The sequence below is a fragment of the Brienomyrus brachyistius genome, chromosome 11, assembly GCF_023856365.1.
Source record: "Brienomyrus brachyistius isolate T26 chromosome 11, BBRACH_0.4, whole genome shotgun sequence".
NCBI lineage: Eukaryota > Metazoa > Chordata > Actinopteri > Osteoglossiformes > Mormyridae > Brienomyrus > Brienomyrus brachyistius.
The window spans coordinates 3,736,502-3,762,333 of NC_064543.1; the positions used below are offsets into that span (position 1 = coordinate 3,736,502).

Consider the following 25,832-nt stretch of genomic DNA (forward strand, 5'->3'; position numbering starts at 1 on the left):
CGGAGGCTGGTCCCTCTAACTTCCAAGAGGTGTTGGAAAAGCCAAAAACTGGAGACGTGTCAGCAAATATGGCGTATTTACATGCTGGACTGTAGGCTCTCGCAGGTCGGCTGTGAGTCTGAAAGCGGAGGTAATGTGAAGCTGCCTGACTTCAGGACTGGAAGAAGCGCAAGAAGTCTCCGCATCGCTCATCTCGCTGCAGACGGTGAGCCGCGGCACCGAGGCGTTTGCTGCCAATTTACATTCTCGGCATGATTCTCCGTATTAAGTGGCTACTTGCTGTTAGTTGTGCAATAAGAAATGCCGTTATTTTTTATAAAAGAAGAAGACAACAATTTACAGAGAAGCTGAAATAGTACATATGTGTAGATTCCCAGCGGGGAAGAGAGTCGCAAGTTCGACTTTCGCATGGATGATGAACATTTTTTAAGAGTTTAAAGAATGTCTGCGTTTCTAAGAGAATCCGTGAAACTGACAGTGGAGTCTTAATGTATAGCCGCTCAGATCTCATAAACGCTTTGTAAGTGTGATTCCTTTTAAATGCGGCTGGCAGAAATGTACTGTTCGTGATAATAATAATAATAATAATAATAATAATAATAATAATAATGATAATAATAGCTATAATAACAATATTAACAAGAGCTGCAATTGCAATAATAGTAATAATAATAATAATAATAATAATAATGGTAAAATACTTGACGAGTTCGGGGTAAGCCTCTATTCACACGTATAATAGAGGAGTTGACCCAATAATCATCAAGATATGGGTCTCCGTAGTAAATGGAGAAGATGAAGCAAATGAAGTGGCTTCAGAAGACTTTGTGGACTTAAGACCTACTGACGGCATGTTAAACTCGCAGGCGGATGCTGCTGCTGTTTCTACGGGGTAGCGGGAATGTAACTAGGCTACTGTTATGCAATGCAGTTAATATCGATTTACTGAGTAATACAGTTAGTTTTAAGGCAGTTGAGTCCTCCCCCTTTTCCTCCTTTTCAGAGACTGCAGTGTGCAAAGGACACTTTAGGAAACTATACACAGATGTTTTCCGCTGGCTTTTCTGGTGTAACTAATTTCCATCCTGTTTGCCAGCAGTACCACCCTTTTAGCCAAAGCAGGTATTCATGCTACATGACTGGGGCGTTTGTTAGCAGTCAGCGTGGTTGTGAGCAGACGTACTCCCAGCTAGCATGCATGTACCTTGTGTCTGCACTGGAGCTTAGCGCGTGACTGACCCAAATACCGTCAGTTTCGGCGGTTCCAGTGACCAGTTGATGTTAAATGTTGTCCTCTATCTAGCACCACAGCGTAGGTGTTTATTTTAACTTGTTAAGAATTTATGGCTCTTCCTGCTTCTTGAGGCAAAAATTTTGGTATCACCTGAAGGGCAAAGTGACGTGTCCACAAAAATCTCTTAGGTGTTCCATGTGATTAAAAATTTAATTTAGGATACATTTCTCCAAAGCAATGAACAATTGAGAAATCACGGTTAACCAGTCACTGGGACCATTGGGGGTTAAGGGCTCTGCTCAAGGGCCCACCAGTAAAATTACTTTGCCAAACGCAGGGTTTGAACTGGACATCTTATGATCACAGGCACAGCGTGCTAATTCACTGAGCTACACGCCGCCCCCAACGAGTGTCCAAACAGCTCCCTAATGCAGCAGCATTAGAGCTTCTGTGGCTCATTGGCTGAGCTACTGGTTCTGTACAGTCCTACAATTCCCAGTGAGTATTTTGCCATCTGTACCTGTTCCTTCTGGAGAGTAGTCTGTGTCTGACCCAGATGCGGCTGGTAAAAATATAGTGAAAAATGCCGTATTAGGGAACAATAAAAGAATTTGTGTCTGACAACCCAAATTTTCAAAACCTCTGTTGCCTGTTTTTCATGCTCCTTGCCCGACTATTTCAGGCTAATGGCAGCTCCTTTCTCACATCTCTCAAAGTGTCTGATTTCTCACTCAGGGTTTCAGGGTGTATTTGTTGGAATCGAGGCCTTTCTGGGGTGGAGATGTGAAGCGAGTCTTCCCTTCAGCACGAAAGCTGTCTTCTGCTTCCCGTAGGGTCACAGTTTGCTTCTGCAGGACGTCCCTAGTGGTTATGTTCTCTCAGTCATCTTTTAAGAAGGCTGACAAACTATAGCAGCAAATGAGAGAGTTGGTGCCCAGGTATACAGAATGGATATCAGAGTTTTCCCATGTGTATGTGACACACACACACACACACACACTCCTGCATGTACATTCTTGTGCACACACACATACACATTTGCATTCTCCTTCCTCTGTACCTGACTCCAACGCCGATTTCTCACTGGAGTTTCACTCTGTGGCTATTTAAAGCGAAGTCCTCAACCCAGCTACCGCTTAACCTTCTCACAACACAGCTACAACATTGTGGTAATGTGATTGCACTGTATTTAAGGACATTGTGTTTTAGGTCGGTTAGTTGATGGACTCTTTCTGTTTTTAATGTCTGTTCGGGGACTAGAACAGAGTGTTAGAATAATGGACAGAGGCTGGTGTGATTAAAGAACTGTACTTAATCCCAGACGTTCAGCAGAATAAATGCATATTCAAGCTCTTAGAAGTCTTTTGGATGATTTTCTAATTAGACACTACAAATAAATGGGGCCTGTCTCGGAATGTATCATATCAGGTCAATGTCATAAATCTGGCATACAGTGGAAGGTGTGAGATCTCCAACACAGCACATGTCCTTTCTCTATACCAGTCACTCTGCTTCCATCAGGAGCTCTCAGCTCAGTTTTGTGGGGAAAGGATGTTCAGTAAGGGTGTTTCCATCTTGCAGGTTCTGTTTTGCGTTAGGGGTGGATTTTCTCAAAGAGGAAGCGAGGGTTTAGCGGCACGTGGGCAGTGTGGCTTGCCGTCTGGCAGCAAAGGGAAAGTTGGGCTCGAGGAGGAACGACATAAGTATGTCTTTGTAGGGGTGTGTGTATGAGGTGTGCTTCTGTTTGTGTCTTTGACAAGCTGAGTGGCTCTGGGAGACGTGAGGTCTGAGTCCAGACACAGCTTCATTCAGAGTTTCCGGCTGTTAGGGTGCAGGTGCTGGGTTCTGATCTGGTAAAGGTTCCACCCATGTACTGTCCAGAAGATATGGAATAGAAGGACTGTCATTTGACTGTTAGTTTTTTATTTTAAACCAGCTGTTTTAAATGTATTTATTTGTCAAAATCACTGTCATAAAATAACAAGATGCATGCCTTTCAGAGAAATTCCTTTTCCACCTGATAGTTGGTTCAAATAACTGTTCAAGGAGGCATTTTGAAATGAAATGTGCCGTTAGTGTTAATCTACTAGATTCAGTATTGGTGTTGGCAGGAGAAGGGTGGGTCCATCTTACTTCGTCATTTGGTTCGGTCTTGGTCTTTCTGTCTTTCTCATTCCCCCAGCAGGTCTGGTACAGTGTCTGCCTTCCGTCAGTCTTCAGTCCTGCAGTACTGGGATTAGTGATAAACCACTAAACTTAGGGTTGGGTTGTGGACAGTTTCTTCATCATTCTCTTGCACATCGTGGTCTCCTGTGAGAGAAAGGGTGCAGATTGTGGTCTGTAGTGTATGAGTTCTCTGTAAATCTCCTTTCCCTACATTGTGTTTTTTTTTTTTGCTATAACCCATTTGGATATTTATAATCTATTCCGTCAATCCATCTGTTTCAAGATGGTGCCCTGGAGGCATAACGTGGTACGTGCTTCGTGTTTGAGTTTTGGTTAATTTATGTTTCAAAATCAAACTACTTGCATAAAAACAACTGTCAGTAGCTACTGAACAGATATAAATTACATGGATAATTTGATTGACACAACATGAATGAATGAATATTTTCTTATTAGGGGAATTATCTAATGCAAGCCAATGACAGTTGCTTCAAATGTACTGTCTGGGAAGCATTTGAAATTGATTGCGGCTCCCTGGATATCTATACAGGCACAGTGATGTCATACATTTGGTCTCCACAAAAAACTGTCATCAGACATCAGCAGTGAACATTGATTTCCAAGGAAATAGTAGCACTTGTGTAGGAAGGAGTGGCGCATTAGCAGAGAGAAGAATGTTTACAAGGCAAAGAGCTTGTTGGAAATTATCAATGCATTCTGGTCCTCCCTCTCAGACAAGCTCAGTCAGTTCTGTGCACGCTTTGACAGTGATGGATTATCCCGCCGCTCTCTACAGCCACCTCCTCCACCATTCACCATTCAGAAGAACAATATGAAGAACAATTATATCAAAAGGAAAGTTGCAGGTCTGGATCAGCTCCACTCTGCTTAGTGAGATCTTTGACACCTTATTATAAAAGTGCTAAAATAGTCTATTATCATCCCAGAGTGATCCAAGATTCTATCTGCACTTTATGTCTGCATTTGAATTTCCTCTTAGCATCAATGAGATCATATTAAAATCAGATTTTTATTCACAAAGTACAAAAAGTACAAGGGATCTGTTCTGGGGCTGGTGTTGGCATGAAATATACAATTAAACGTAGAATCAAGACAAGTTAAAACAAAACAATTAACAGTAGAAGTATAATAGAAGTAGAAAAATGCCAAATAAAAGATGTGCAAATGAGGAACTTGTGGACAACCAAATATAGGATACAAAGAGCTCGGGGTATGAGCACATAACCTTATGAGGTCAATAGCAGTATGATACTGAGGGTGGGTGATTGGATATGGAGCAGTGGTTCTCCTGGGTTGTTATTTAGGAGGACAATGGCCCAGGGGAAGAAGCTCTTCAGGTGGTGGATAGGCCTTGTCTTCAATGCTCTTACTCTTAACTTTTGCCGAGAAGGGAGATGTTGGAAGAGGAATTGACCACGGTGCAAGCAGTCAGACATCATTTTCTTAGTCTTGGTCCTTTATCTTTGATTTCTACAGGTCTTCAAGAGGAGGGTGCTGACAGCCAATGACCCTCCCCACACATTGCGCATTTCGCTATAATCTCCTCTTAGAGTGCAATGATACAGAGCCCAGTCTGAAAGAAATAGAGGAATAATTTATTCTGTTACGAACATGTAAAACTTATCAAGGTTTGAGACAGCTTGAATTTTTTTAGCTGTATACTTTACAGATTGTAGTGGTGCACCGATGTGTTGACCAATACAGATAACAGATATATATTTTTGTCTAATATCACCTGCACAGATAACTGACTAACCTTTGAGCCACATGCCTGAGCGGGCAGGGAGGAGCTTGCTGGCATAGATTAGCACGGTGTTTCCCAACCCAGTCCTTGGGGAACCCCGGACAGTCCACATTTTTGCTCCCTCCCAGCTCCCAGCCAATCAGGAACACCGAATACCTGGTACAGGTGCGCTGGGAGCTGAAACAAAAACGTGGACTGTCTGGGGTTCTCCAAAGACTGGGTTGAGTAACACTGGATTAGCGGAATGAGGTTACACCGCTTTTTATTTTGTGGAAAATGAAAGAGCGATCTGTGGGCTAGATTTAATAATATTTTTAAAAATTGCAGACTGTATATAAGTGTTTCATACTGTACTTTGAGGCCTCTTCTAAGTGGCAAATGGAGACGAATTTCCTCGCCCTCTGCTATAGGAAATGGCTGATCACCCGATGCAGTCTTCTCCAATATCTTAGTATTTATGCCTTTAGCGCTGGTGTGGATAACTGTTGAATGTTGATAAAATTTTTACATTTCCCGGCAATATTGGACTGATGCCAATATTGTTATTTTTAATGAATACCGATGTCGTGCATCTCTAAAAAAATCACTCAAATATTTATAGTAAACCCAGAGGGTTTGGGTTAGGATCTGTGCCTGTGTTGTGTGTTTGAGTCCCAGCAGAGAAATCACATTCCTGTTGGGCCCTTGAGTGAGGCCCTTAATCTCAACTGCTCCAGGGTTGCTGGATGTCGGCTGACAGTCCATGGAGCAAAAATGTTGACTGTCTGTGGGTCCCAGGTACTGGATTGGGAAACACTGATCTATATGTACCTATGCCACAGACTCATCTGCTGAAGATGCTGTTCACCTGGCACTCCATCACACACCACATCACCTGGAGTCACCTATGCCTGTGTCCTATTTATAGACTTCAGTTTCAGCTTTCAATACAATCATCTGTCTGCTAAGGACCAGAGACACAGAAACAATGAAGAAACTAGAGCATATTGTATCCAAGGCATTAAATATCATAGCATTTAAGGTTTCATCAGGGTGCTCCCACTGGACTGAGACAATTGCACTACTTGCGGTGGATTCGTCATTGACGTCTTTCATCTAGTTTAACCACCTTTTTCACACTGTCCCCTTCAGCAGACACAACATGTCACTGACCTCCAAAAATCACACTCAGCAGCTGTGTCTACATTTTTGTGGATAGAGACTAAGTCTAACCATTGTAACATTACTGCATATGTATACTTTCTATATTGCACTCTTTGCATTTCTGCATTGTAAATGCTGCACACTGCTTTGAATTTTACAGTATTTATTGTATTCTATACAATACTATACTACATCCTAAATTCTATTCGCTGTATCCACACATGCAGCCGTCGTGAATGTTTTATTCTCTGTGAATGTCTTCGTTCTTTGCACTGCGCTGGACCAAATCCAAGTACCGCCAACAGCATCTGCATCTTGAGCTTCCAGTTTTCTCATTTTTTTTTTCTGTCCTCTTGGTTTGTTTCTTGAGGGAATGCAGTTCATGCAGAATGACATGTGCCACCATATGTTTGTTTTCACTGCCATTTCATGTATTAAATGTGCGGGTAGGTTTTTATTTAAAATCCTATATATGATTTCTTCTCCAGCATAAATGTGGACACTTTTCATGTAGATATTTGCATATAGACAAATTATAAAGTTCTTGGTCATTTTTTTAATTGTATTCTATTCTGTTCTGTTCAGGCCTTTGTTTTGGGGTAGGCATAATTTATGATTTTATTTTTATGTAATCATTATATGGAATATTTTATGATTGTCCTTTTGCATTCAGTTTAAAGTTTCCCTTATTTGCATTTGACATTTATTCATTTACAGTTGAGAATTCAGGGTCAGCCAATACCTGGAGCGATTTGGGTTAAGGGCCTTACTCAAGGGCCCAATGGTGAAATCTCTTTGCCAACCACAGGATTTGAACTGGCAGCCTTCCAATCACAGGCACAGAGTCCTAGCCCAGAGAGCCTCCCTACCACTTATTCCTTAGGCATTATCTGGAGTACCCCCTTGTGGCCACTGCCTTAAATAGAATCACATTGCCTTCATCAAAATACAGCTTTTCCATGCAGTATCTGTGGAATTTGGAATTTTGGGAAGCTGTGATTAAAATTTAAATGTGTGTTTGGGATGGATTTTTTTTTACCTTTGAGTGTGTGTTTAATCTTCCACTGGAATGTGGGCCAATTTTCGTGAAAAAATTTTAATGCTTAAATGCTTTTAATGCTTTAATGTTTCAGTGCTAAAAAAAACATATTTAGGTGTAATTTTTTGGGGATCGGGAACCAATTAATTGGTTTTCATTATTTTTATGGGGGAAATTCGATCAGAACGTTTTAGGATTCGAACGCAAGTTCTGAACGGATTAAGTTCGAGTTCTGAGGTACCATTGTATATATCGAGTCTAAAAAACATGATCAGCAAGTCTTTGATAGGCTGCAACAAAATGACGAAAGGAAGGGCGCACTTTTCAGCTTTTCACGCAAGCGGAGCAGGACCTCGTATTAGAAGGATATGAAGAATTTGAAGAACTAATATGTACAAGGGGTTACACGGCAAATACAGCCCAAACCAGAATAGACAGCAGGCAAAAAGTGGCCGACAAATTAAAATCGGAAGTAGTGTTCATTGTGCTTACATATATATATATATATATATATATATATATATATATATATATATATATATATATATATATATATATATATATACATACATACATACATACACACACACACACACACACACACACACACACACACACACACTTCGCCTAATTTGACTTGGAATATAAGGTGCTAATACATCTTTGAGGTGCAATATTTCCACTCGACAAAAACGGTATCTTTCGAAAAGAATTTCCTCTGGGAGCAATAAAGGATCTTGCCGATCGCGCAAAACCCTCTATATATGAAATTCCCAGCAAATACAGAACGGTTCTCCGAAGGTTCCGACCTTTAGAGAAGGTTCCACGAAATGTGACCTTTTACGAACGTTCCTAGAACGTTCTCTAAAGGTCACATTTTGTGGAACCTTGGGAGAACCTTTATGGAACGTTTCCTTAAGGTTCTACTAAGGTTACGTTTTTGTATCCTTTTACGAATGTTCTGTGAACGTTCCCTTGAGGTTATTTTTTATAGAACCATAAACATTTCGTTGTGCACTGTGTGCTGTGGTCTATCTATCAACACTGATCTCTAAATTTGAATGCCCATTAAAATCGTCTACAGTGTGTACTCTTAAATCCAATAAAGGAGAGCCCATCCGGGTGTTCCACCAGTACTTGACACATGAACTTAATCGAATGGTCCCTGAAAAAGAACGCGCGCGCCTAGGGTGCCATATTTGAAAAAGACGACGCGCGCTCGCCGACGTTACTCGTCGTCGGGGAAAGCAACGGGTGATGTATAAAAATGTATAAATGTTGTATAAAATGTCTAACCATGTTTGTCGTGTTATATGAAATGATTTCTGAGAAGATTTCATGTACAATTTTTTAACATTACACGCACTGACCTGACAGGATTTCTGAGAGATGTATATGTACGTAATATCCCGAAAGTCTAATTAACTAAGAGCAATGAGCTTCAACATGATGTTTTCTGCACTTACATTCAGTCATACATGACCATCTCTTATAATTTGCGCACCGATATCAATTGGTCGCTGATTCATGAATGGCGAGGCCATGACTGAACGGAGTTCCAAGCACGGACACTGATCTATTGTGCGAGCCAATCTTTGTTTACGTAGAACAAATGTGCTGCTATGACAACACATCCAGCAAGAGTTCGGGAAAACCGACAGATCCAGGATCATGCCAAATCGTCAATAATTACATTCGGCTAAACGAGTAATCCACGTACGAAAAACACCCCCTGATCTATGTTACCATGTGTACAGTTTAAAAAAAATACTCTACGCTATGTATTCAAATGACTACCCATACTTCCACAGTTGTTTCTATGTTTTCGTGTAAGCTATTAAAGCCTTTGTGAAGAGTGGCTGATCGTGCTACTGTAGTGTTCCTAATCTTTAAGGTATGAGTGTCTTTTATGTAACTTGTTTGCTTTATGGAGAGTGGGTTCAGGAAATCGTCAATATATGCTCCTGCCTTGCATGATTCATTGCCACAGTATAATACTCCTGCTGTCAAAAGTAATTTTGAATTTAGTAACTTCATAAAATCAGCTTGGCTGATTCTTGTCTACCTCGGATTGTGTTTAGACTTATCACCTGTAATCAGCGACAATAATTACTAGCTGTTATGATGTTATGAAACAACCGTAGTTGTGCATATAAACGCACATGTGATAAAGGTAGTAACCAAGGGTCTGATTGTTCCCTGTGTTTTCCTCAGTGTCACATGGCTTACACACTTGGATCTGCACTGGGCCCTCAGTGCTGTGTTACCAAAGTGGAGCTGTCCGTCTGCGGCAGTAGCCTCTTAGATCGAGATGTCACCTCCAAGTCAGACCCTTTCTGTGTGCTCTTCTTGGAGGTGGATGGCAAATGGGTGGAGGTGAGAATGGCAAGGGGGGGTTAATGTGGGTATAGGTATAAAATGGGTATGGTGATGGCCTGTAGGGGGAGCACTGGTGGACAGTGGGACGTGAAGACCAAGGGGCCTGTTGCTATGTCTTGTAGCATGTTCAGCCTGGGGGTTACTATGGTGTTCTCATTCAGCTCTTAATTGTTTATATACATTTATCTGTGCCATGTCAATGTCAGTATGTGCCTTTGCCTGTGAGTATTTCTATGTGTGTTTGTATGCATCTGTGTATGTGAGCAGCAAACAAGACGAGGGATTTTGCATGGATTAGAGGAACTGTTATAAAGACTAGATGGATGAGAGTTGGGCGTCAACATCATACAAAATTCTGTGGGGTTGAATCAAACTTGGAACTGATGCTTTGAGGGCAATAAAGGAAACTATCTGAACAAACTGAGGATTACAAAAACAGGACAGCACATTGTAAGGCACAGGTGAAATCAGCAGTGTAAAATAATTTGTGTGTTTTGCAGATCGGGCGGACAGAAACAGTTTTAAACAACCTGAACCCCGTGTTTGGGGTAAAGTTCCAGGTGGATTATCACTTTGAGGAGATCCAGAAGCTTAAGTTTGCCATGTTCGATGAGGACAAATGCAGCAACCAATTGTATGAGCATGACTTCCTGGGAGACTTCACCTGCACGCTCGGGGTGGTAAGCGATCCCATTTCCCCAGCTGTCCTCACTGTCCTGTCTCATCTTTTACTTTTTCTTGACCTTTTCTTACGGAGTTCTTCACAACTGATCAGGTGTCTCTCACCAACAGATTGTCTCTAGTAAGAAATTGCATCGGCCTCTGACTCTGGCTAATGGAAAACCAGCAGGAAAGGGTGCCATCACTGTAAGAAGCTGCAAGCTTGCAAATATGCACAAGCACACTCGCACACATATGCATGTACCTCAGCATACTGCAATTTTTCATTTAGCCGTAGTCCTTAGTCTTAGCAGAATAAATTGATGACAAGATGTTCTTTCTAGTAGATTTTAAAAGCATAAAATGTTGCTATTTCAGGAGTCATCTGTCTTCACATGATGGTAAAAGTCCACAGCAGATAAGTGTTTATAAACATGCACACATACGCACACACAGAGATCATTTTCTTGTTCATTGAAGCGGATGATGCCATTCTCTCATAACTTGGTTTGGGGGTAAGAGCTATTGACCGAATGCCTCTTGGTGTGACACTGGATGCTCTTGTGGAAGCTACCTGCTGTGCCGTAAGTTGGACGGGTGACTGGGGTGGTGCATGGCTTTCTCTCAGCAGCACACTGTCACTAAATCTCCTTTCCAGGATGGTTTCCTGTCAGCTGGCATGAGTGATAAAGACCTCCCCGGTTAGGGCAGTTGGCGCTCATCTCAAGGGCTTGACTCAACATTTTTTCATTTAATCCCTGCTGTGATTTCTTAAACATTTTTAACGTCCTCCAGATGGCTTTACAATACTTGATTGAGCCTTTTGCCGTAAGTGGTGGTCCGGCTTTCTGGCTACATGTCCAAACCAGCAGAGAAGACATTTGGCAAAGGAAGCCGTCAGTGCTAAGGGAGGTAGTGGTGAATAGTTATTGAGTGACATTGTGGGACTCTGGCTCAGTGAATGAGAAAGGCTTCCGAGTCAAAAGATTTTTGTACATAGTCCAAGTTTCAGATCTGCAGGCAGAAGTATTGGTGAAGACCATGGCACTGGTTTAACGGTTGCCAGTGTAGGCCAATCAAAATTGAGAGAGATGGGTACAAGTTAACAGTTGGGAAGAAAACAGTGCCAAAATGCATAAAACAATGAATTATACTGAGAGAGGAATCTTGATGTTTCACAAGAGTGGTGAGAAGCTTGCACTTGCTCACCTACTTGAGGTGAACTACACACATGGCATTATTTACACTGCCTTCATCTTTGCACAGTGTGAATGGTTACATGAAGCATTATTTTTAATTGTACCTCCAGATAACAGCACAGGAACTGTCAGACAACAGAGTAATCACACTCAGCCTGTGTGGGAGGAAACTGGACAAGAAGGTGAGATCGCTGACAGCACTCTGTCTGTGTGACTCTGCTGCCTCTGTGAACTTAGCTTTATGTCCGGATGTGTCTCCAGGATTTCTTTGGGAAGTCGGACCCTTATCTGGAATTCCACAAGGAGGGGGAGGATGGGAAGTGGATGCTGGTCCACCGGACAGAGGTGCGAGCCGTTCTTTTTTGCATACGCACATACTCTTTCATGCACATTCTGGTAGGACATTTAACTTGCAGCAAAGCAGGCAGACAGGCACACATACACATACATGGACAGACACACACATGTATGCATAGACAGGCACAGACGCACATGCATGTATAGACAGGCACAGACGCACATGCATGCATAGACCACGCTGAGGAGTAACTACCTACATGTAACAGGGTTATGTAATGAAATTATAAAATAAATGTAACTAATCCATTACAGTTACCAAAGGGGAAAATGCTTAACTGAATTTCAATTGCTAATCAATTGTTGGTGATTAAAAAGAGGTTGCATCTGAATATATTCTTTCAGGTAAAAAAAAAAAACCTTTGGTAGAATATAATGTTCTTTTTGTTGCTCTGCATCTTTTCGCTGTGTCAAAATGCCGCCTCTGGCATATTTGCAGACAATGGGGGACAGCAAAACCATTGGAACTTTCAGGCTTTTTTTCTAGAAAAGTAAACAAATATAATGTTACATTACTTTGAAGTAATAAAAATAGTTACATTATTTATTACATTTGTAACAGGTTAACTAGTAATGTATAACGTATTACATTTTAAAAGTAACCTTCCCAACACTCTGCACAGACATGATGAGGGCTGTGTTATATGCTGTGAGCAGGTGATCAAGAACACCCTGGATCCCGTGTGGGCGCCCTTCACGATACCCTTCATCTCACTCTGCAATGGTGACATGGAGAAGAGTATTAAGGTAGATGTGATTGACAGGGTACCATGTCACCTTGGCGATTGCACGTGCCACTAGAATGTAATACTGTTATTAGATTTTTGTTGAGCACTTTGGGTCAAATATGTCACTTTTTAGGGAGGTGATGGAGAGAATGGCAACATCACTGTACTATATACTTATTCCTGCTACTATTTTCTCCTTTATTGCAGGTTATCTGCTCTGACTTTGACAATGATGGTGGCCATGACTTCATCGGGGAGTTCTACACCACTGTCACCAGGATGGCTGAAGCCCAGAACTCTGTCGAGGTGAAGGTTCAAAGGAGATGGTTATGCTCTGGGACCAGTCTAGGAACTTGCAGTGAGGCTGGTCTCCTCCAGTTAGATGGCAGTAAACCTGTATGAGTGCTAGCCACTATCACTCCTTATCTTCTTCAGCAGTAGTTGTGAATCAGAAGCTCTGTATGTGGGCAGAATACAAGTGAATATGGAGAATCTTGTGAGGTATGAGTCAATGCTTGAGAATGGCTCAACCTGCAGGCTTTACAGATCTTTGGCGTTAAATTGTCTTGTAATTAGAAGTATTTTCATACATGATGGAAACATAGTCTTACATTTTCCAAAACCTTAATTGTTTAAACATCTCAAGTGAAGGAAGTGTACAAAAAGATCTTTGTGTGCCAGCGCATGTGGCACTTCCGTTGGCACGCTGCCATTGTCTTTGAGGGACGCTCCACCCACTCAAAAGATTCGGGCTGTCTGGCAAGAGCAGCCTGCGTCAGATCCAGCCACAGCCTCTTCACATTGCGTTTTTTAACAGATGCTTTTATCTGATGTGACGTACAATTGAGAAAGCAGGATCAGCCAATCCATGTGGCAACTGAGGGCCTTGTTCAGGATCTCAGTGGCAAAATCACTTTGCCAGCCACTGCATTTGAACTGCTGTCCTTCTGATCATAATTCACTTAGCCACACACTACCACCTGAGCTGCCCAGATTAACCATATGAGCATTTGGGTATGTGCCCAGGGGCACCACATCCTCAGGTGGCACCAAGCAGAATGCCCATCCCAAGCCTCTACCCCATGGTCCCCAACCAATGTCTTAAGTTAATGTAATTTAACATATTGAATATGGTTGACCATTCTTTTAATATTTCACTAACTAAAAGCCAGTGTAATGTTTTCTCTATGTTAGATGCATTTTTATTAGATGGCATACATCAGCTCAGTTTCTGACGTGACATCATATGTGCCGCTGCCCTGGAGCACTTAATGCTGTTAATCTCCCCCTGTTCCAGAGTGAGCATCTTGACTGGAAATCGTGTGGGTCAGATCTTGGCTTTATTAGATTCTCTAGAGCCATTCTTTTGTAATTTTTTGGAAACAGTCCAATTCAGCCCCAGCTTTGGTTGACAGACTTATAACATCATATTCTGTGCAACGATTCTCTTTCAAGAATTCATAGCTACCTTAGTGATGTTGAGTCATCTAGATCTAGAGAAATAAATCAAGCACCAGATCATGACACCAGCACTATACCTGATAATTGGGATGACTAATTTGATGGTGGGAAGTGTGGCACGTTTGCCAAACACGTGCCCTTTCATTGTGACTAAAAGATTTTAGAAATATTTTTCTAGTTTTTTTTTTTTTCAAGCTTCTTGTCTACACAACAATGAATGCGAATTTTCATTTGATCTTATTTTTCATTATGAACATTGGTGATATTTTAAAATGACAACGTAGCTATTTTGTGAATTGCTCTTAATTTATATATTTTAATGTTTATTTGTCACACATTGGTCTTGTAAAACCATTTGGTTCATATTATTTTAGTTGTATAATATTTCCAAGACTGATGCACACTCGCTGTCTCTCGAAAAGACGGGGCCTTCCTATAAGGGGTTAAAAACACTGAATTAGCAGACTCCTTGCTAACTGCATTCTGAACATTGCTGGGTTCCTTTAGGTTGAGTTTGATTGCATCAATCCCAAGAAGCAGAAGAGAAAGAAGAACTATAAAAACTCAGGTGTCATCATTTTGAAGTCATGTAAGGTAATCATACACAGCTATTGCACATGGATATGCTAATTTCATTATAGGCATTCAGTTTTAAATCATAACTACCTTGTAAAATATATATGAATTACAGTTTAGTGACATGAGGCGTGCTACTTTGTTTCTTTAACTGCATTTGCTTACTGAACCACTCAGGTGGTCAGAATTTAACTGACTCTCTCCATTAGTAATGGATGGGTCACGGAGTTCATCATCCCAAGATAACAAGCCATGTTTGTGATGATACGCAATGCCAGCCCTTGTTTTTAATGTGCTGGGAGAGGGCGTTGCTTCAGAACGCGCTCCCTGTTGGGCAATCTTCTGACCCTGTTTCTGTGTGCATCCGCAGATCTCCAGAAACTACTCCTTCCTGGACTACATTCTCGGTGGCTGCCAGCTCATGTTCACTGTAAGTACATGTTATAAAGATCAGGACTAATCTTAGCTGCTGTTTCTTGGGTCATAATTTTTTGTTTTCTACAAAAGCTGTGCTCCCATTTTTTCAATCAGTTTTAGAAATTTTCTTATAAATACTTTCAAATAAATGTAATTTTCCATATAAATATACTCAGCAAATCAAAGGTTATTGATGTTTCTTCCTTAGTTTTGAGTCCACAATCCATCCCAGCACCTGTGTACAAGTCGAATGGGTTTAGTGATAGTTTGCATGGTGGTCTTCGTAAGAATAAAGAGATGCTCTGGTAAACCCAGTTCTGTGACCAAACTGCATAGTGTTTCATGGTCAACACAGTGCATCTTTCACTTTTTTCAGTTTTTCTTTCCGATCTAGCTTGCTAATATCTCTATTAATTCTTCACTATGGAGAATAATGACTGTCAAATGATATTTTTTTAACTGATTAATCACATATACAATCTTCTTGCAATTCTAATTTGTATATTCAGCATAGAATTTTATTTATTCCAAACAGAAATATCAAAATAAAGACAAAAATAAATGTTACCTATATCAGTATTGCATGGATCAAATAAAGCAATTATGGCATAAAAGTGTTTCACTCCATTATATCCACCGACAGACTCCTTTTTATGACTTGCTCTAAAAAACTGCAGATATCTAAATCTAAAACCTATTTGGCAAATTGCTCTAAAAACAAAACTCTGACAATCACTGAAAGTAACTGGAAATATACTCATTAAAATATTAGCCTTCAACAAAATATAATAAAATATTGTAAATCATGGTATTTTTATCCTCTGAGATATCTGGCAATTTTTAAAAATGAAATGAACCAAATAACAATGTTCCTTTACCCTTCCTCTCCATCTCCTCCCTTCCACTTGAGATGCTGGCTGAAAGTTTTGATTTTAGGTATGAATTCTGGGATTCTGTTTACAACCAGGCAGGAATACTGTAGGTCTCTATTAAAAATCCTTGCTAGTACTATTCTCCAATTATGCTGTTAATATAAATGTATGCAGTAAGACAATCAAATAAAAAGTAACACGTTATGACTTTAAAATGAATGCTAACGCATTTACTTTGATATCCCTGTGGAGAATCTAAAACCAACATAACAGGCTGTTCGAGTTGATTGGCTAACTGGGACGAGTCTGAAACGTCATTACCCCAGAGAATTTTTAGACGAGCAGCATCTACGTACCTGTGCCAAAATGATTTTTTTTCCCCCCTTGTCCTATTTATTTATTTACACTACCAGTGAGCTAGTGTTCAGGTTCTTGTACTCGCCCTCAGAAGAGTGGGCAAGCTTCATTTGCAGCCGCTTTGACAATGATATTCTTTTTTCATTATTTTACAATGTCTGTCATCTTCGCTGGTTTTCTAAATGCTGATGTAAGAGTTTGAGATGTTTGTGATCGTCACCACACTGTCTTGTGGCACGGTTGGCCTCAGTAGGCCTGGTCTGGGTCCTTAGCGATGACCTGTTTTCCATGGGTGACCCTGATAGGAGTTAAAGGCCCCAGACAGCATATCTTTAGCTTCCTTGATGTACTTGGTACACCATACCTTGACATGGCAGCTTACCAAGAGGGACAGCTGCTTACTAGCTGCTCCTAAAATGCAAGCCTATTTCTGTATTTTTGCATGACAGTAATTTATTGTTTACTTGCATTCACATAGTTACTTTTTTTTGATATATATGGCTCTAAAGCTCTGACATTGTCCTAGATCAGTGAGCAAGTTCTATATATAGCCCCTATTTCTTCCAAAATGATGGTCAGAAAGATGGGGTTGCTATAGTAACCATCTTTTTTTCAGTAAAGGTCTATAAATCTGATGGGATAAAACATGACAGTATTCAGGTGCATGCACATCCATCCATTCATGCTTCCATCCATGCCTCCATCCATCCATCTTCAGACCACTTCCTGATGATCATCATCATAGTCTGTAGCACATCAAGCAAGTGGGACATGCCTAGAATGACCTCCTTAGGAGCCAACCAAGGCCCTATTATAGAAAGCGAGCCTGACAACCTCATTTCAGCCATTTGTCCTCTTGGGGCTGATTCTTGACACTCACAATGCATACGCCTACAAATCTTGGCCATGCGTTTTATGCATTCATTCCACGCCTCGTAGGTGTATGATTGGCTAAAAGGGTCAAAACGTGTTAGGTGATTGCGCCTTAACACATTCAAAATTGACATGTAAATGTGTATATTCTGAATGTGGTAATGCGTAATAACATGTAAACATGTTCAGAATATACGCATTAATATGTCAGTTGTGAGTGCGTTAATACACCATATGTGGTCGTCTTTAGATGTCCAAAAGTGTTGCCTTAACATGTTTGTGTGATGTTACTAGTGTGCGCAGTTCTCATTGGATTTTGGGGACACTGGACTCTACCAGCTTATATTATCAGAGTGAACTTCAACCTCTGTATATGTGACAGGGCTTTTTCTTTTCATTCCTATTTTATTCTTATCAGTTGTATTTTCTAATCATATTTACAACAACATATTGTTACTTTATAATACTCATATTTCCAAATATAGAAACATACAAATCCAGGAACGGTTTAAACATATAGCCCATGTAAAATGCAAAAAAAAATTACTTATTACAAATAGTTGCCCTATTTAATATTGTGTGAGAATAAGCGTACTGTATAAGAGTATGCAAAAGGACACTTAAGAAAAGATAGAGGGTTTCCTTGCGGCAGCGCCAGCCCCTGTGTGACACTTCTTCACTAATCAGTTAATTTTGATTTGTTTAGACTTATTTTGAATTGGTTAGTTTGGGATATTGTAATCATATCCACCCTGTGAAATAATAAAATAAAGGAGTGACAGCTTTCACATTATTTTGGAGAGGTAGGCAGGAGCATCCTATTTCGCTCTGCCCACATCGTCGGGACCTAGCTATTACAGGCTCCTTGTGAACATGCTAGATATGCTGACTGCTTGGACACTAGATTGAAAACTGATTTTTATACAGTGGCTTTTCTTGGGTTTTAACATTCCATTAGTTGAACTAATTTCAGTCTGAAATTAGGCATTTATTTGCGCTTTCACTCAGCCCAAGGTTACGCTGTATTTGATTGATTATTTTATAATTTTAATCTGTTGTTTTGGTGGTTTTATTCTTTCATTTAATTTCTTACTCTATTTATACTTATTGATTTTTATTGTAAATTGATTCACATCGACTGGAAAGCAGTTTGGTACAACTGTTGTTTTTAAATGTGCTGTATAAATAAATGTGCCTTAACTTATTGTTTTCCTTGTCTTATATGAATGGATAAATATGATTAAACCTGAGAAAGGCACTGCAATTCGACTACATTTTAGCGCATATCTCTGAACGTATGTTCTATGGAAATGCTTTGCAAAAATACAGTTGCAAATACAAATGAAAGAGGACCGAACTGAGTTTGCAGTACCCCATGTGAATTTGAAGTCGGCAGAGCCCGATATTGGAGAGCACAATCACAACGTAACATACAAACGTGTTAAAGCGCAATTTCTGGACGCCATAACACTACCAACCACGGCAGGTTAACATGGCTGAATTTTGTACGTGGTGTTAATATGTCATTACGTGTTAACACGCACAATCTGAACATGTTTACACATTACCAGATGTGCACATTCACATGTCAATTTTGAGAATGTTAAGGCGAAAAAAATGTACACATTTTGACCACTGTGACATTCCATATTGGTGCACCTGCGTGATGTGGAGCAGTGGTTAGAATACAGAAAATACTGCAGTAGTATTAAAAAATTACCAACTCAATCGCTGTGGAGGCAGTGAGTGTACAGTTCTGGTCACAACATCATACAAAATAAGTGATTGTTTCCTTGCACTGCCCCCTGGTGGACATGACCTTTAATCCTCCAGATAGACATAAACTAGGCTTGCAAGTACAGTCAGTACACTGCTTGCGTTGCATACATGTCGCCTCACGTGAAATATATTGCGGCCCTAAGTCATCACCCACAGCTCATGACTATAGGAACATAGATTGACCAGTAAACCGTGAGTCTAGATGAACGACCTACCTGTATGGAAAAGTTTTTTTTATATGACTTGTATGGATTTTACCCAAATCATATGTTCTTTATCCATCCATCCATGTTCTGTAACCGCTTGTCCTGTTGAGGGTCATGGAGGGTCCAGAGCCTATAGGTGCAATGAAGGAAACAACCTAGGATGGGGCTCCAACCCATCGCAGGGCACACACAGACCATTAAATTGCATATAAGCTCTTAATGTGATTAGACATATATGTGCTTTATTCATGTAAAATACATGTACTGTAAGACATATCAATCCTACATTCATGTACAATCCATATTAAATGTATATGTCATTAGTCATATATGTCCTGTCTTCATATAAAATACATATTAAATTAATATTTTGTCAAACAAACAAGTTCTACATTGATGTACAATGCATATTAAATGAATGCTTTGTCAGTAATAGTTTTTATTAAAATCCTTTGAATGAACTCTATTGAATCATGGACACTGATGAATGAGTATTTGAAAAGGAAACATCCTTTTTAAGTTGCTGCGTTCACTTTGTGTTCTGGGAACATAACATGAATTTTCTCATGTCTAATTAAACCAACTGAACATACTGAGATCATGACTGCTTGTTCTTGATCATGCAGAATGCTTGTTCTTAATTTAGATGACACAACTAAGTCAATCATTGACCTTTGGCGTAGGATAAGCATACTGATAACCCTCTACCACACCACTGGTCACAAATCTCCTTCTAATATCTGTATTATTTTATATAATATCGTCCCTATAATACAGGGTCATGAATACCTCAATGGTGCGTTTGATGTGTTCATGTAGCTGTCCCCCTCTCTGGCAGGTGGGCATAGACTTCACAGCCTCTAATGGTAACCCCAGAGAGCCCTACTCCCTGCACTACATCAACCCCCTGGGTAACAATGAGTACCTGGATGCCATCTGGGCTGTGGGCCAGATCATACAGGACTATGATTCGTAAGTATGCCAATTAAACACTTCATGGATTTTACAAAAAAAATGCCTAAAACATCATTATATATGGACAGACCACACGGGGTACATGTTACAAACACAGCAGAATAAGTCAAAAGACACCATCAAATCTCAAACATGCATCAGAGACTGGATGATCAACACAAACACAACAGCTGTGCTAACACTACTCTACATGCACAACATTTATATATCGAGTCTCCTTTTCCACTAATTAGACAGCATTGTTGTTTTGTTAATAGCATAATTAGGAGAATATGTAAACATTGTTAGATGAAGTTGATATTGCCCCTAAGTGCATACCCCGCCCCATGTTCCTTCTTCTCCTCAGGGACAAGATGTTCCCTGCACTGGGATTTGGAGCCCTACTGCCACCCGACTGGAAGGTCAGTCAGATTTCTGGGCTGTTACTCAAATACACAACCAATAGAGATATTGCTGTAGGTGAACGTGTCTGAAGTGAATGCCAGAGTTTTGCCAGCAGAAGAAAACAAGCATGACATATTTTATAACACCAGTATTTGCAAACAACAAAGTAACCTGCACTGTACTTTGCAAAAGAGAAAAAAAAAGTAACATTTAGCTCTCTGGTAGAATTGGACGCCTTGAATAGATTTATATTGGCAACCAGTTTTCTAATGAAATCAAAAGCCTTTCCTTTTCCCCCTACAGCTGTCACATGAGTTTGCCATCAACTTCAACCCCTCCAACCCTTTCTGCACAGGTAAGATGCAAGGGTGAAATGAAGTAGCATGACCAAGCAGTCTAGACTCACCTGATATCTGAACAAACAGTTGCCATTTTTCCCTACTTCCTGTGGTATCAGGAGTAGAAGGAATCGCACAAGCCTACTCCGCCTGCTTGCCCCACATCCGGTTTTATGGACCCACCAACTTTTCTCCCATCATTAATCACGTGGCTCGATTTGCTGCCCAGGCCCAGAACCAGAAGACTGCTGCGGTGAGTGTGGAGGGTGTGGAAAATACTATCATTATAAAGGATATAAGTAATAAAGCATATTATTGTAGTTAGAGCTAAGACTGTAGAATGTTTTTGGAGAAGGTTATGGCTGATGTCACCATTTTACAGCATGGTAGTTGCTGTACTAGACTATTAGAAGCTATACTATAGGAAGCAGTATAATCCTAGTTAATCAGGAACACAGTGCATTTTCTGTGTTGTGAGTGGAGAGCCACCAGTAATAAACAGGTTGTTCTCTGCTGGCTTGGGTGAGTTGGCAAGCCAGATACCCACGCTGCCAAGTTGTCTTTACAGTTTTGAGTACAGCACTATTGGATGAAGAGCCATGGATCAAAATTGGGCAGCCTACGTACCGCTAAAGTGGATATCTAATTAGATGTATAGATTGATTGGTATTGTTTCTTGATCCCAAGCAAGAAATTCTAATTACTTATGCTAAATGCTTCAAGATCAGCTTTTGGGATAGAATACAAAAATTCGTGTGATATGTTCTGTTGTCTGTCTGCTCTAATGATAAATCCTGGTTATCTGTACAGTGCCCTCTAAAGAGTGTGTCTCCCCTCTGTAGCAGTACTTCACCCTCCTCATCATCACAGATGGTGTGATCAGTGACATGGATGAGACACGCCATGCTATAGTGCAGGCAGCCAAGCTTCCCATGTCCATCATCATCGTGGGCGTGGGGAACGCCGACTTCACTGCCATGGAATTCCTGGATGGAGACAATAGCATCTTACGCTCCTACACAGGCGAGGCTGCTGTCAGGGATATTGTGCAATTTGTGCCCTTTCGGGACTTCCGTAACGTGAGTGTCTCCCTCAGACCAACTAGAAGTTTTCTTTTATTTCCTCACTAGCACAGCTTATCTTATATTCCATACTATTACAAATTAATGGATAGCACTTTCTCTATCGGGTCATGGTTTGTTACATTCCTGAATTCATACCCCATAATCTGATGGTGCAGATACTGTGGTCTTGCCTGAAGACTATGGGTCAATCTCAATATCAACACCACAAAGACCATATTTATGATTTTGGCAAGACCAATCTTGCTAACTTGCCTTTCAAGAACGAACTTGGAGTGCAGTGAATTATGGGATTGCTCTTGTTTGGCAAGGATGAACCGATCCTTGATATTTGGGGCAGAGTAAGACCAGTATCTTGGGATGTTTAGAATTTAGTGATCAGTGTTAACACAGCACAGCACACAAAAAAAAAATGTGTCCTCTGCATTTAACCCACACGTGACATTGTGACATAGCAGGGGGCAGCTAATTCAGCACCTGGGGAGCAGTGCTTGGGGGTGGCACCTTGCTGGTCAGGGATTGGAACCTGCAATCTTTCAATTACAAACACACTTCCCTAACCATTAAGCCACCGCTGCCCACCATCCTCATGTACTTGTGTCCTTAGTGTTGGAACTGGTCTTCAGCAATAGAAGATGATGTAAAACGGGTACACAGGAACGGTCAAATATACATAATGAGATTCACCTTATGGCTATAATGCGTAGATCCTCAACCCCTCCACTATAACGATATATTTGTCCAGCACTATCATGTCAGGGATGCTTAGCGTTGTAGATGGAAAAATGGCTAGGAAAACTTCTGTTTCTGTTACAGGCTCCGAAGGAAACGTTAGCCAAATCTGTGCTGGCAGAGCTGCCCCAGCAGGTCACAGAGTACTTCAAACAGAGGAATCTGTCGCCTAGCAACTGGGCTGCTGAGTGAAGCGGCTGCATTGAGCCGCCTGCTGGCTGCCAACATTCCTTCACTGTTTACAAACAAAATGAACGCAGCAATAGACTTTTACAAAACATGTTTGTATTTAAATTGGTTTTCTTATTTTTCCTTGCCCTCCTGGACTAGGGCCCGGGGTGTACCCCTGCCTTGTGCCCTGATTTTCCTGAGGTAGGCTACAGAACCCCTTCCAGGTATCGGATAACCATATGGAAGATTTTCCCGCTTTCACATTCTGAAAAACAGGATTTTTAGAAGATGTGGACACAATCCCTACTTGATTTTCACTGGCTTGAGCAGCAGAAACAAATGACAAAATAGTATTGAATGTAACTTTGTAATATGTAATATTTCTTTTTTATTATTATTATTATTATTATTACTCCTGCTACTATATATGGTTTAGGTTGTTTTAGTTTATAAAAGCTGTTTATTGCTATTGTATTATTGCGATGTATTTTACGTGGTGAACTGTAATGAAATCTATTAGTGTGCCTTGTCGAGGTTTTACGTTAATCGTTTTATACAGTGTGGCTTTTCTTTTTACTCTCAGGTGAATAAACTGGATGCCATATTTTATATAAGTATTATGTGTGGAGAGCAAGGTTAGAGAGCCTCTTGGATGTTTTAGAGAGAAATGGAATTTGTCGTTTACATCTGAGACTGGCAATTTAAGTTGGCGAGAGAAATTTATGAAGCTGTCCTAATGGCCATTGTTGGAGGAGAACCATCTAACTTCTGACATAAACCAGGCATCTCTTCAAAGATATCCTGTGTTGTTTTGTACATTGCCACTGTTACTGCAGGATGCCCGTTGACTTTCATTCCACGTATGGTTGAACATGAGTGAGAACTCTAGAACAGAAGAGCCCAAGCGCACCTAAAAGGCCCCACTCATCTGGGACAGCTAGGACCACTAGACAGAAACAGTTTGTATCGCTTAACAGGAACACGTGTTTGAAAATCATCTTTAACTTGGGGCAGACAGACTGAGCTCTTGACAGGCAACTTATATGCAGTGTTTAATTTTAATCATTTGTCATTCAGTACTGCTGTATATTTGGGGTAGACAAACAGGTGGACATGCAAGTAGAACAAGATCCTTAACTAATCAGGTTAAGATGGTTGGGACCAAAGGCCTGTAATTGCAGAGCCTACAAAGGAGAGAGTCCGACGCTCCTGTTTTAAGCAACACCAACCCTTAGTCTAGATATTCACCATTTATCACTACTGGGCTTTTGATGATACTGTATGATTCAACATTTGTGCTAAACATAAACCTTGAGCACATTTTAAATAAAAATAAACCTTAAATTATACATTTATTCATTTCATCTTCTCAAGCAGAGCTTCGCCAACTTCATTCATAAAAAAGGACACGAAACAGAAAGAAGCAAATTTTACTTCTCGTTTCAAAACGAGAAGTTACGTGGCCATAAAGCAAATGCACTATATATTGATAGTTAATTTTACGAGGAATCCCCTTTAGATTCTTTACAGTTGACATTTTTAATTATTTGTTTGGGAAACTGAAATGATACAACCCTTTTCCAGTACAAGCAGCTGTAACAGATCTTAGAAACACAGCAGCTTCAACTTGCTAAATTTAACACCAGTATTTTAGTCCATGGGAGCTAAATACAAAAAGTGGGAGAGCCTGCAGGTTCCTGGGACCAGGGCCGGAGCACTGCTCCAGATCAAACACACGGGGCTGGCTTTTTAAAGACCGCATCATACGCAGATCACCCAACGGAGACAAAGTGAGCAGAAGATTTATTTTCCACAAGCTGTGAGGACATTAAAGCCTCACACAGCCCACGCATTTGGGTTGATGCAGGGCGGTCAGAACACACTGTCCCAGCTCTCTGCAGCCATTAACAAGTAAAAACACACACACACACACAAATAAAATGAGCTTTTCACATGCCGACAGACTGTCTCAGGTCTGATTCCGTGTGGCCACACGATCCATTCTCTGGTCTTCAAGTTGACCTCAGCTTTCCTTTCCCTTCAGGAGGACCCCAGCAAACCCAAACAGCAGGAGAACAAAGCTTAAACTGGGCAGAATGAAATATGACAAGAGTTAGATCACATGACCTGCATCAGAGGCTTTTCCACTAGATACAGGAACCGAGCCGTACTGCAAAAAGATACTAGTCACAGCGCAGTTCCAGACGGGTTTCCTTGGTAAAGGTGTTGCCAGGTTTGGAGAGCGACAGTGACGTAAAACCGACGACACACTTATTTACTGATCACATGATTAATTACGTGCTAGTTCCTGCTAGTATGTCTGTGAGACTCGCTGTCTTATGTTAGCATCAAACACTAGTGGAATTAGTATTCGCTTGCGTAAATTTGCATTACGCATCATTCTGTTCAGCTGTTCTATAGTACTTTTTTTTTTAAGGAGTTGGAAATTTTCAGGTTCCAAGTTATCGGGAATGCATCAATACATTGCGATGTGCAATACTACTAATTACGAATAATGTATAGAATATGCGCTATTTTCCTTCAGATAATTCATGCACATTCTTGTATTACAACCAATCAGAAAGTAGTGACGCAACTAGCTTGGTTTGCTGGTAAGCAGGGCCATGTCAGCGTGAGTACGGCTCAGATCATTTACAATGGAAAACCTTCGGTTCCCAGTACGGCAAAGGTATGACCCGGTTCTTGGTGGTAGTGAAAAAGCTTGATTAGAGGTGCTGAAGGAGCAGCTATGTGCCAGGTCCACGGGGGCAGACCCACAGCCCCACTGGGAAACTCCTAAACCACAGTGAGAGGATATCAGTAGGCCAAACTCACTGCTGTTAAGGTCCTTTGTGTAGCTGTCAGACACATATATGCCTCCGTGTTGCGTTATGTGTTTGCATGATACACATTTAGGCTCCATGCATGGAGTTTGTGTG

At 40.7% G+C, this 25,832-nt stretch overlaps 2 protein-coding genes across 7 annotated transcripts in view; one reads left to right on the forward strand and one right to left on the reverse strand.

Annotated features, from left to right (window-relative positions):
* LOC125751577 (copine-2-like) lies at positions 1-24,242 on the forward strand. Of its 5 annotated transcripts, none has more exons than XM_049030575.1 (16): positions 1-205; positions 9,562-9,723; positions 10,227-10,406; positions 10,519-10,593; positions 11,696-11,767; positions 11,847-11,930; positions 12,600-12,689; positions 12,878-12,976; positions 14,639-14,725; positions 15,078-15,137; positions 20,050-20,183; positions 20,533-20,587; positions 20,874-20,925; positions 21,028-21,161; positions 21,751-21,987; positions 22,807-24,242. In XM_049030575.1, exons 2-16 carry the CDS (start codon positions 9,568-9,570, stop codon positions 22,912-22,914), a joined length of 1,623 nt encoding a protein of 540 aa, XP_048886532.1. In that variant the 5' UTR covers positions 1-205; positions 9,562-9,567; the 3' UTR covers positions 22,915-24,242. The 5 variants fall into 5 exon arrangements, with proteins under 5 accessions (XP_048886532.1, XP_048886534.1, XP_048886533.1 ...); XM_049030577.1 differs by lacking the exon at positions 1-205 and adding an exon at positions 8,380-8,616 and having other exon boundaries at positions 21,751-21,931; XM_049030576.1 differs by lacking the exon at positions 1-205 and adding an exon at positions 8,433-8,601.
* psme3ip1 (proteasome activator subunit 3 interacting protein 1) overlaps positions 23,933-25,832 on the reverse strand; it is a 6,426-nt gene continuing 4,526 nt past the window's right edge. The window contains exon 8 of one of the 2 annotated variants that reach the window (XM_049030580.1): positions 23,933-24,931. In XM_049030580.1, the coding sequence (XP_048886537.1) occupies positions 24,906-24,931 (26 nt within the window). In that variant the 3' untranslated portion in view covers positions 23,933-24,905. Of the gene's footprint in view, positions 24,981-25,832 lie in introns of both variants that reach the window. The other variant, XM_049030581.1, reaches the window with a different exon arrangement.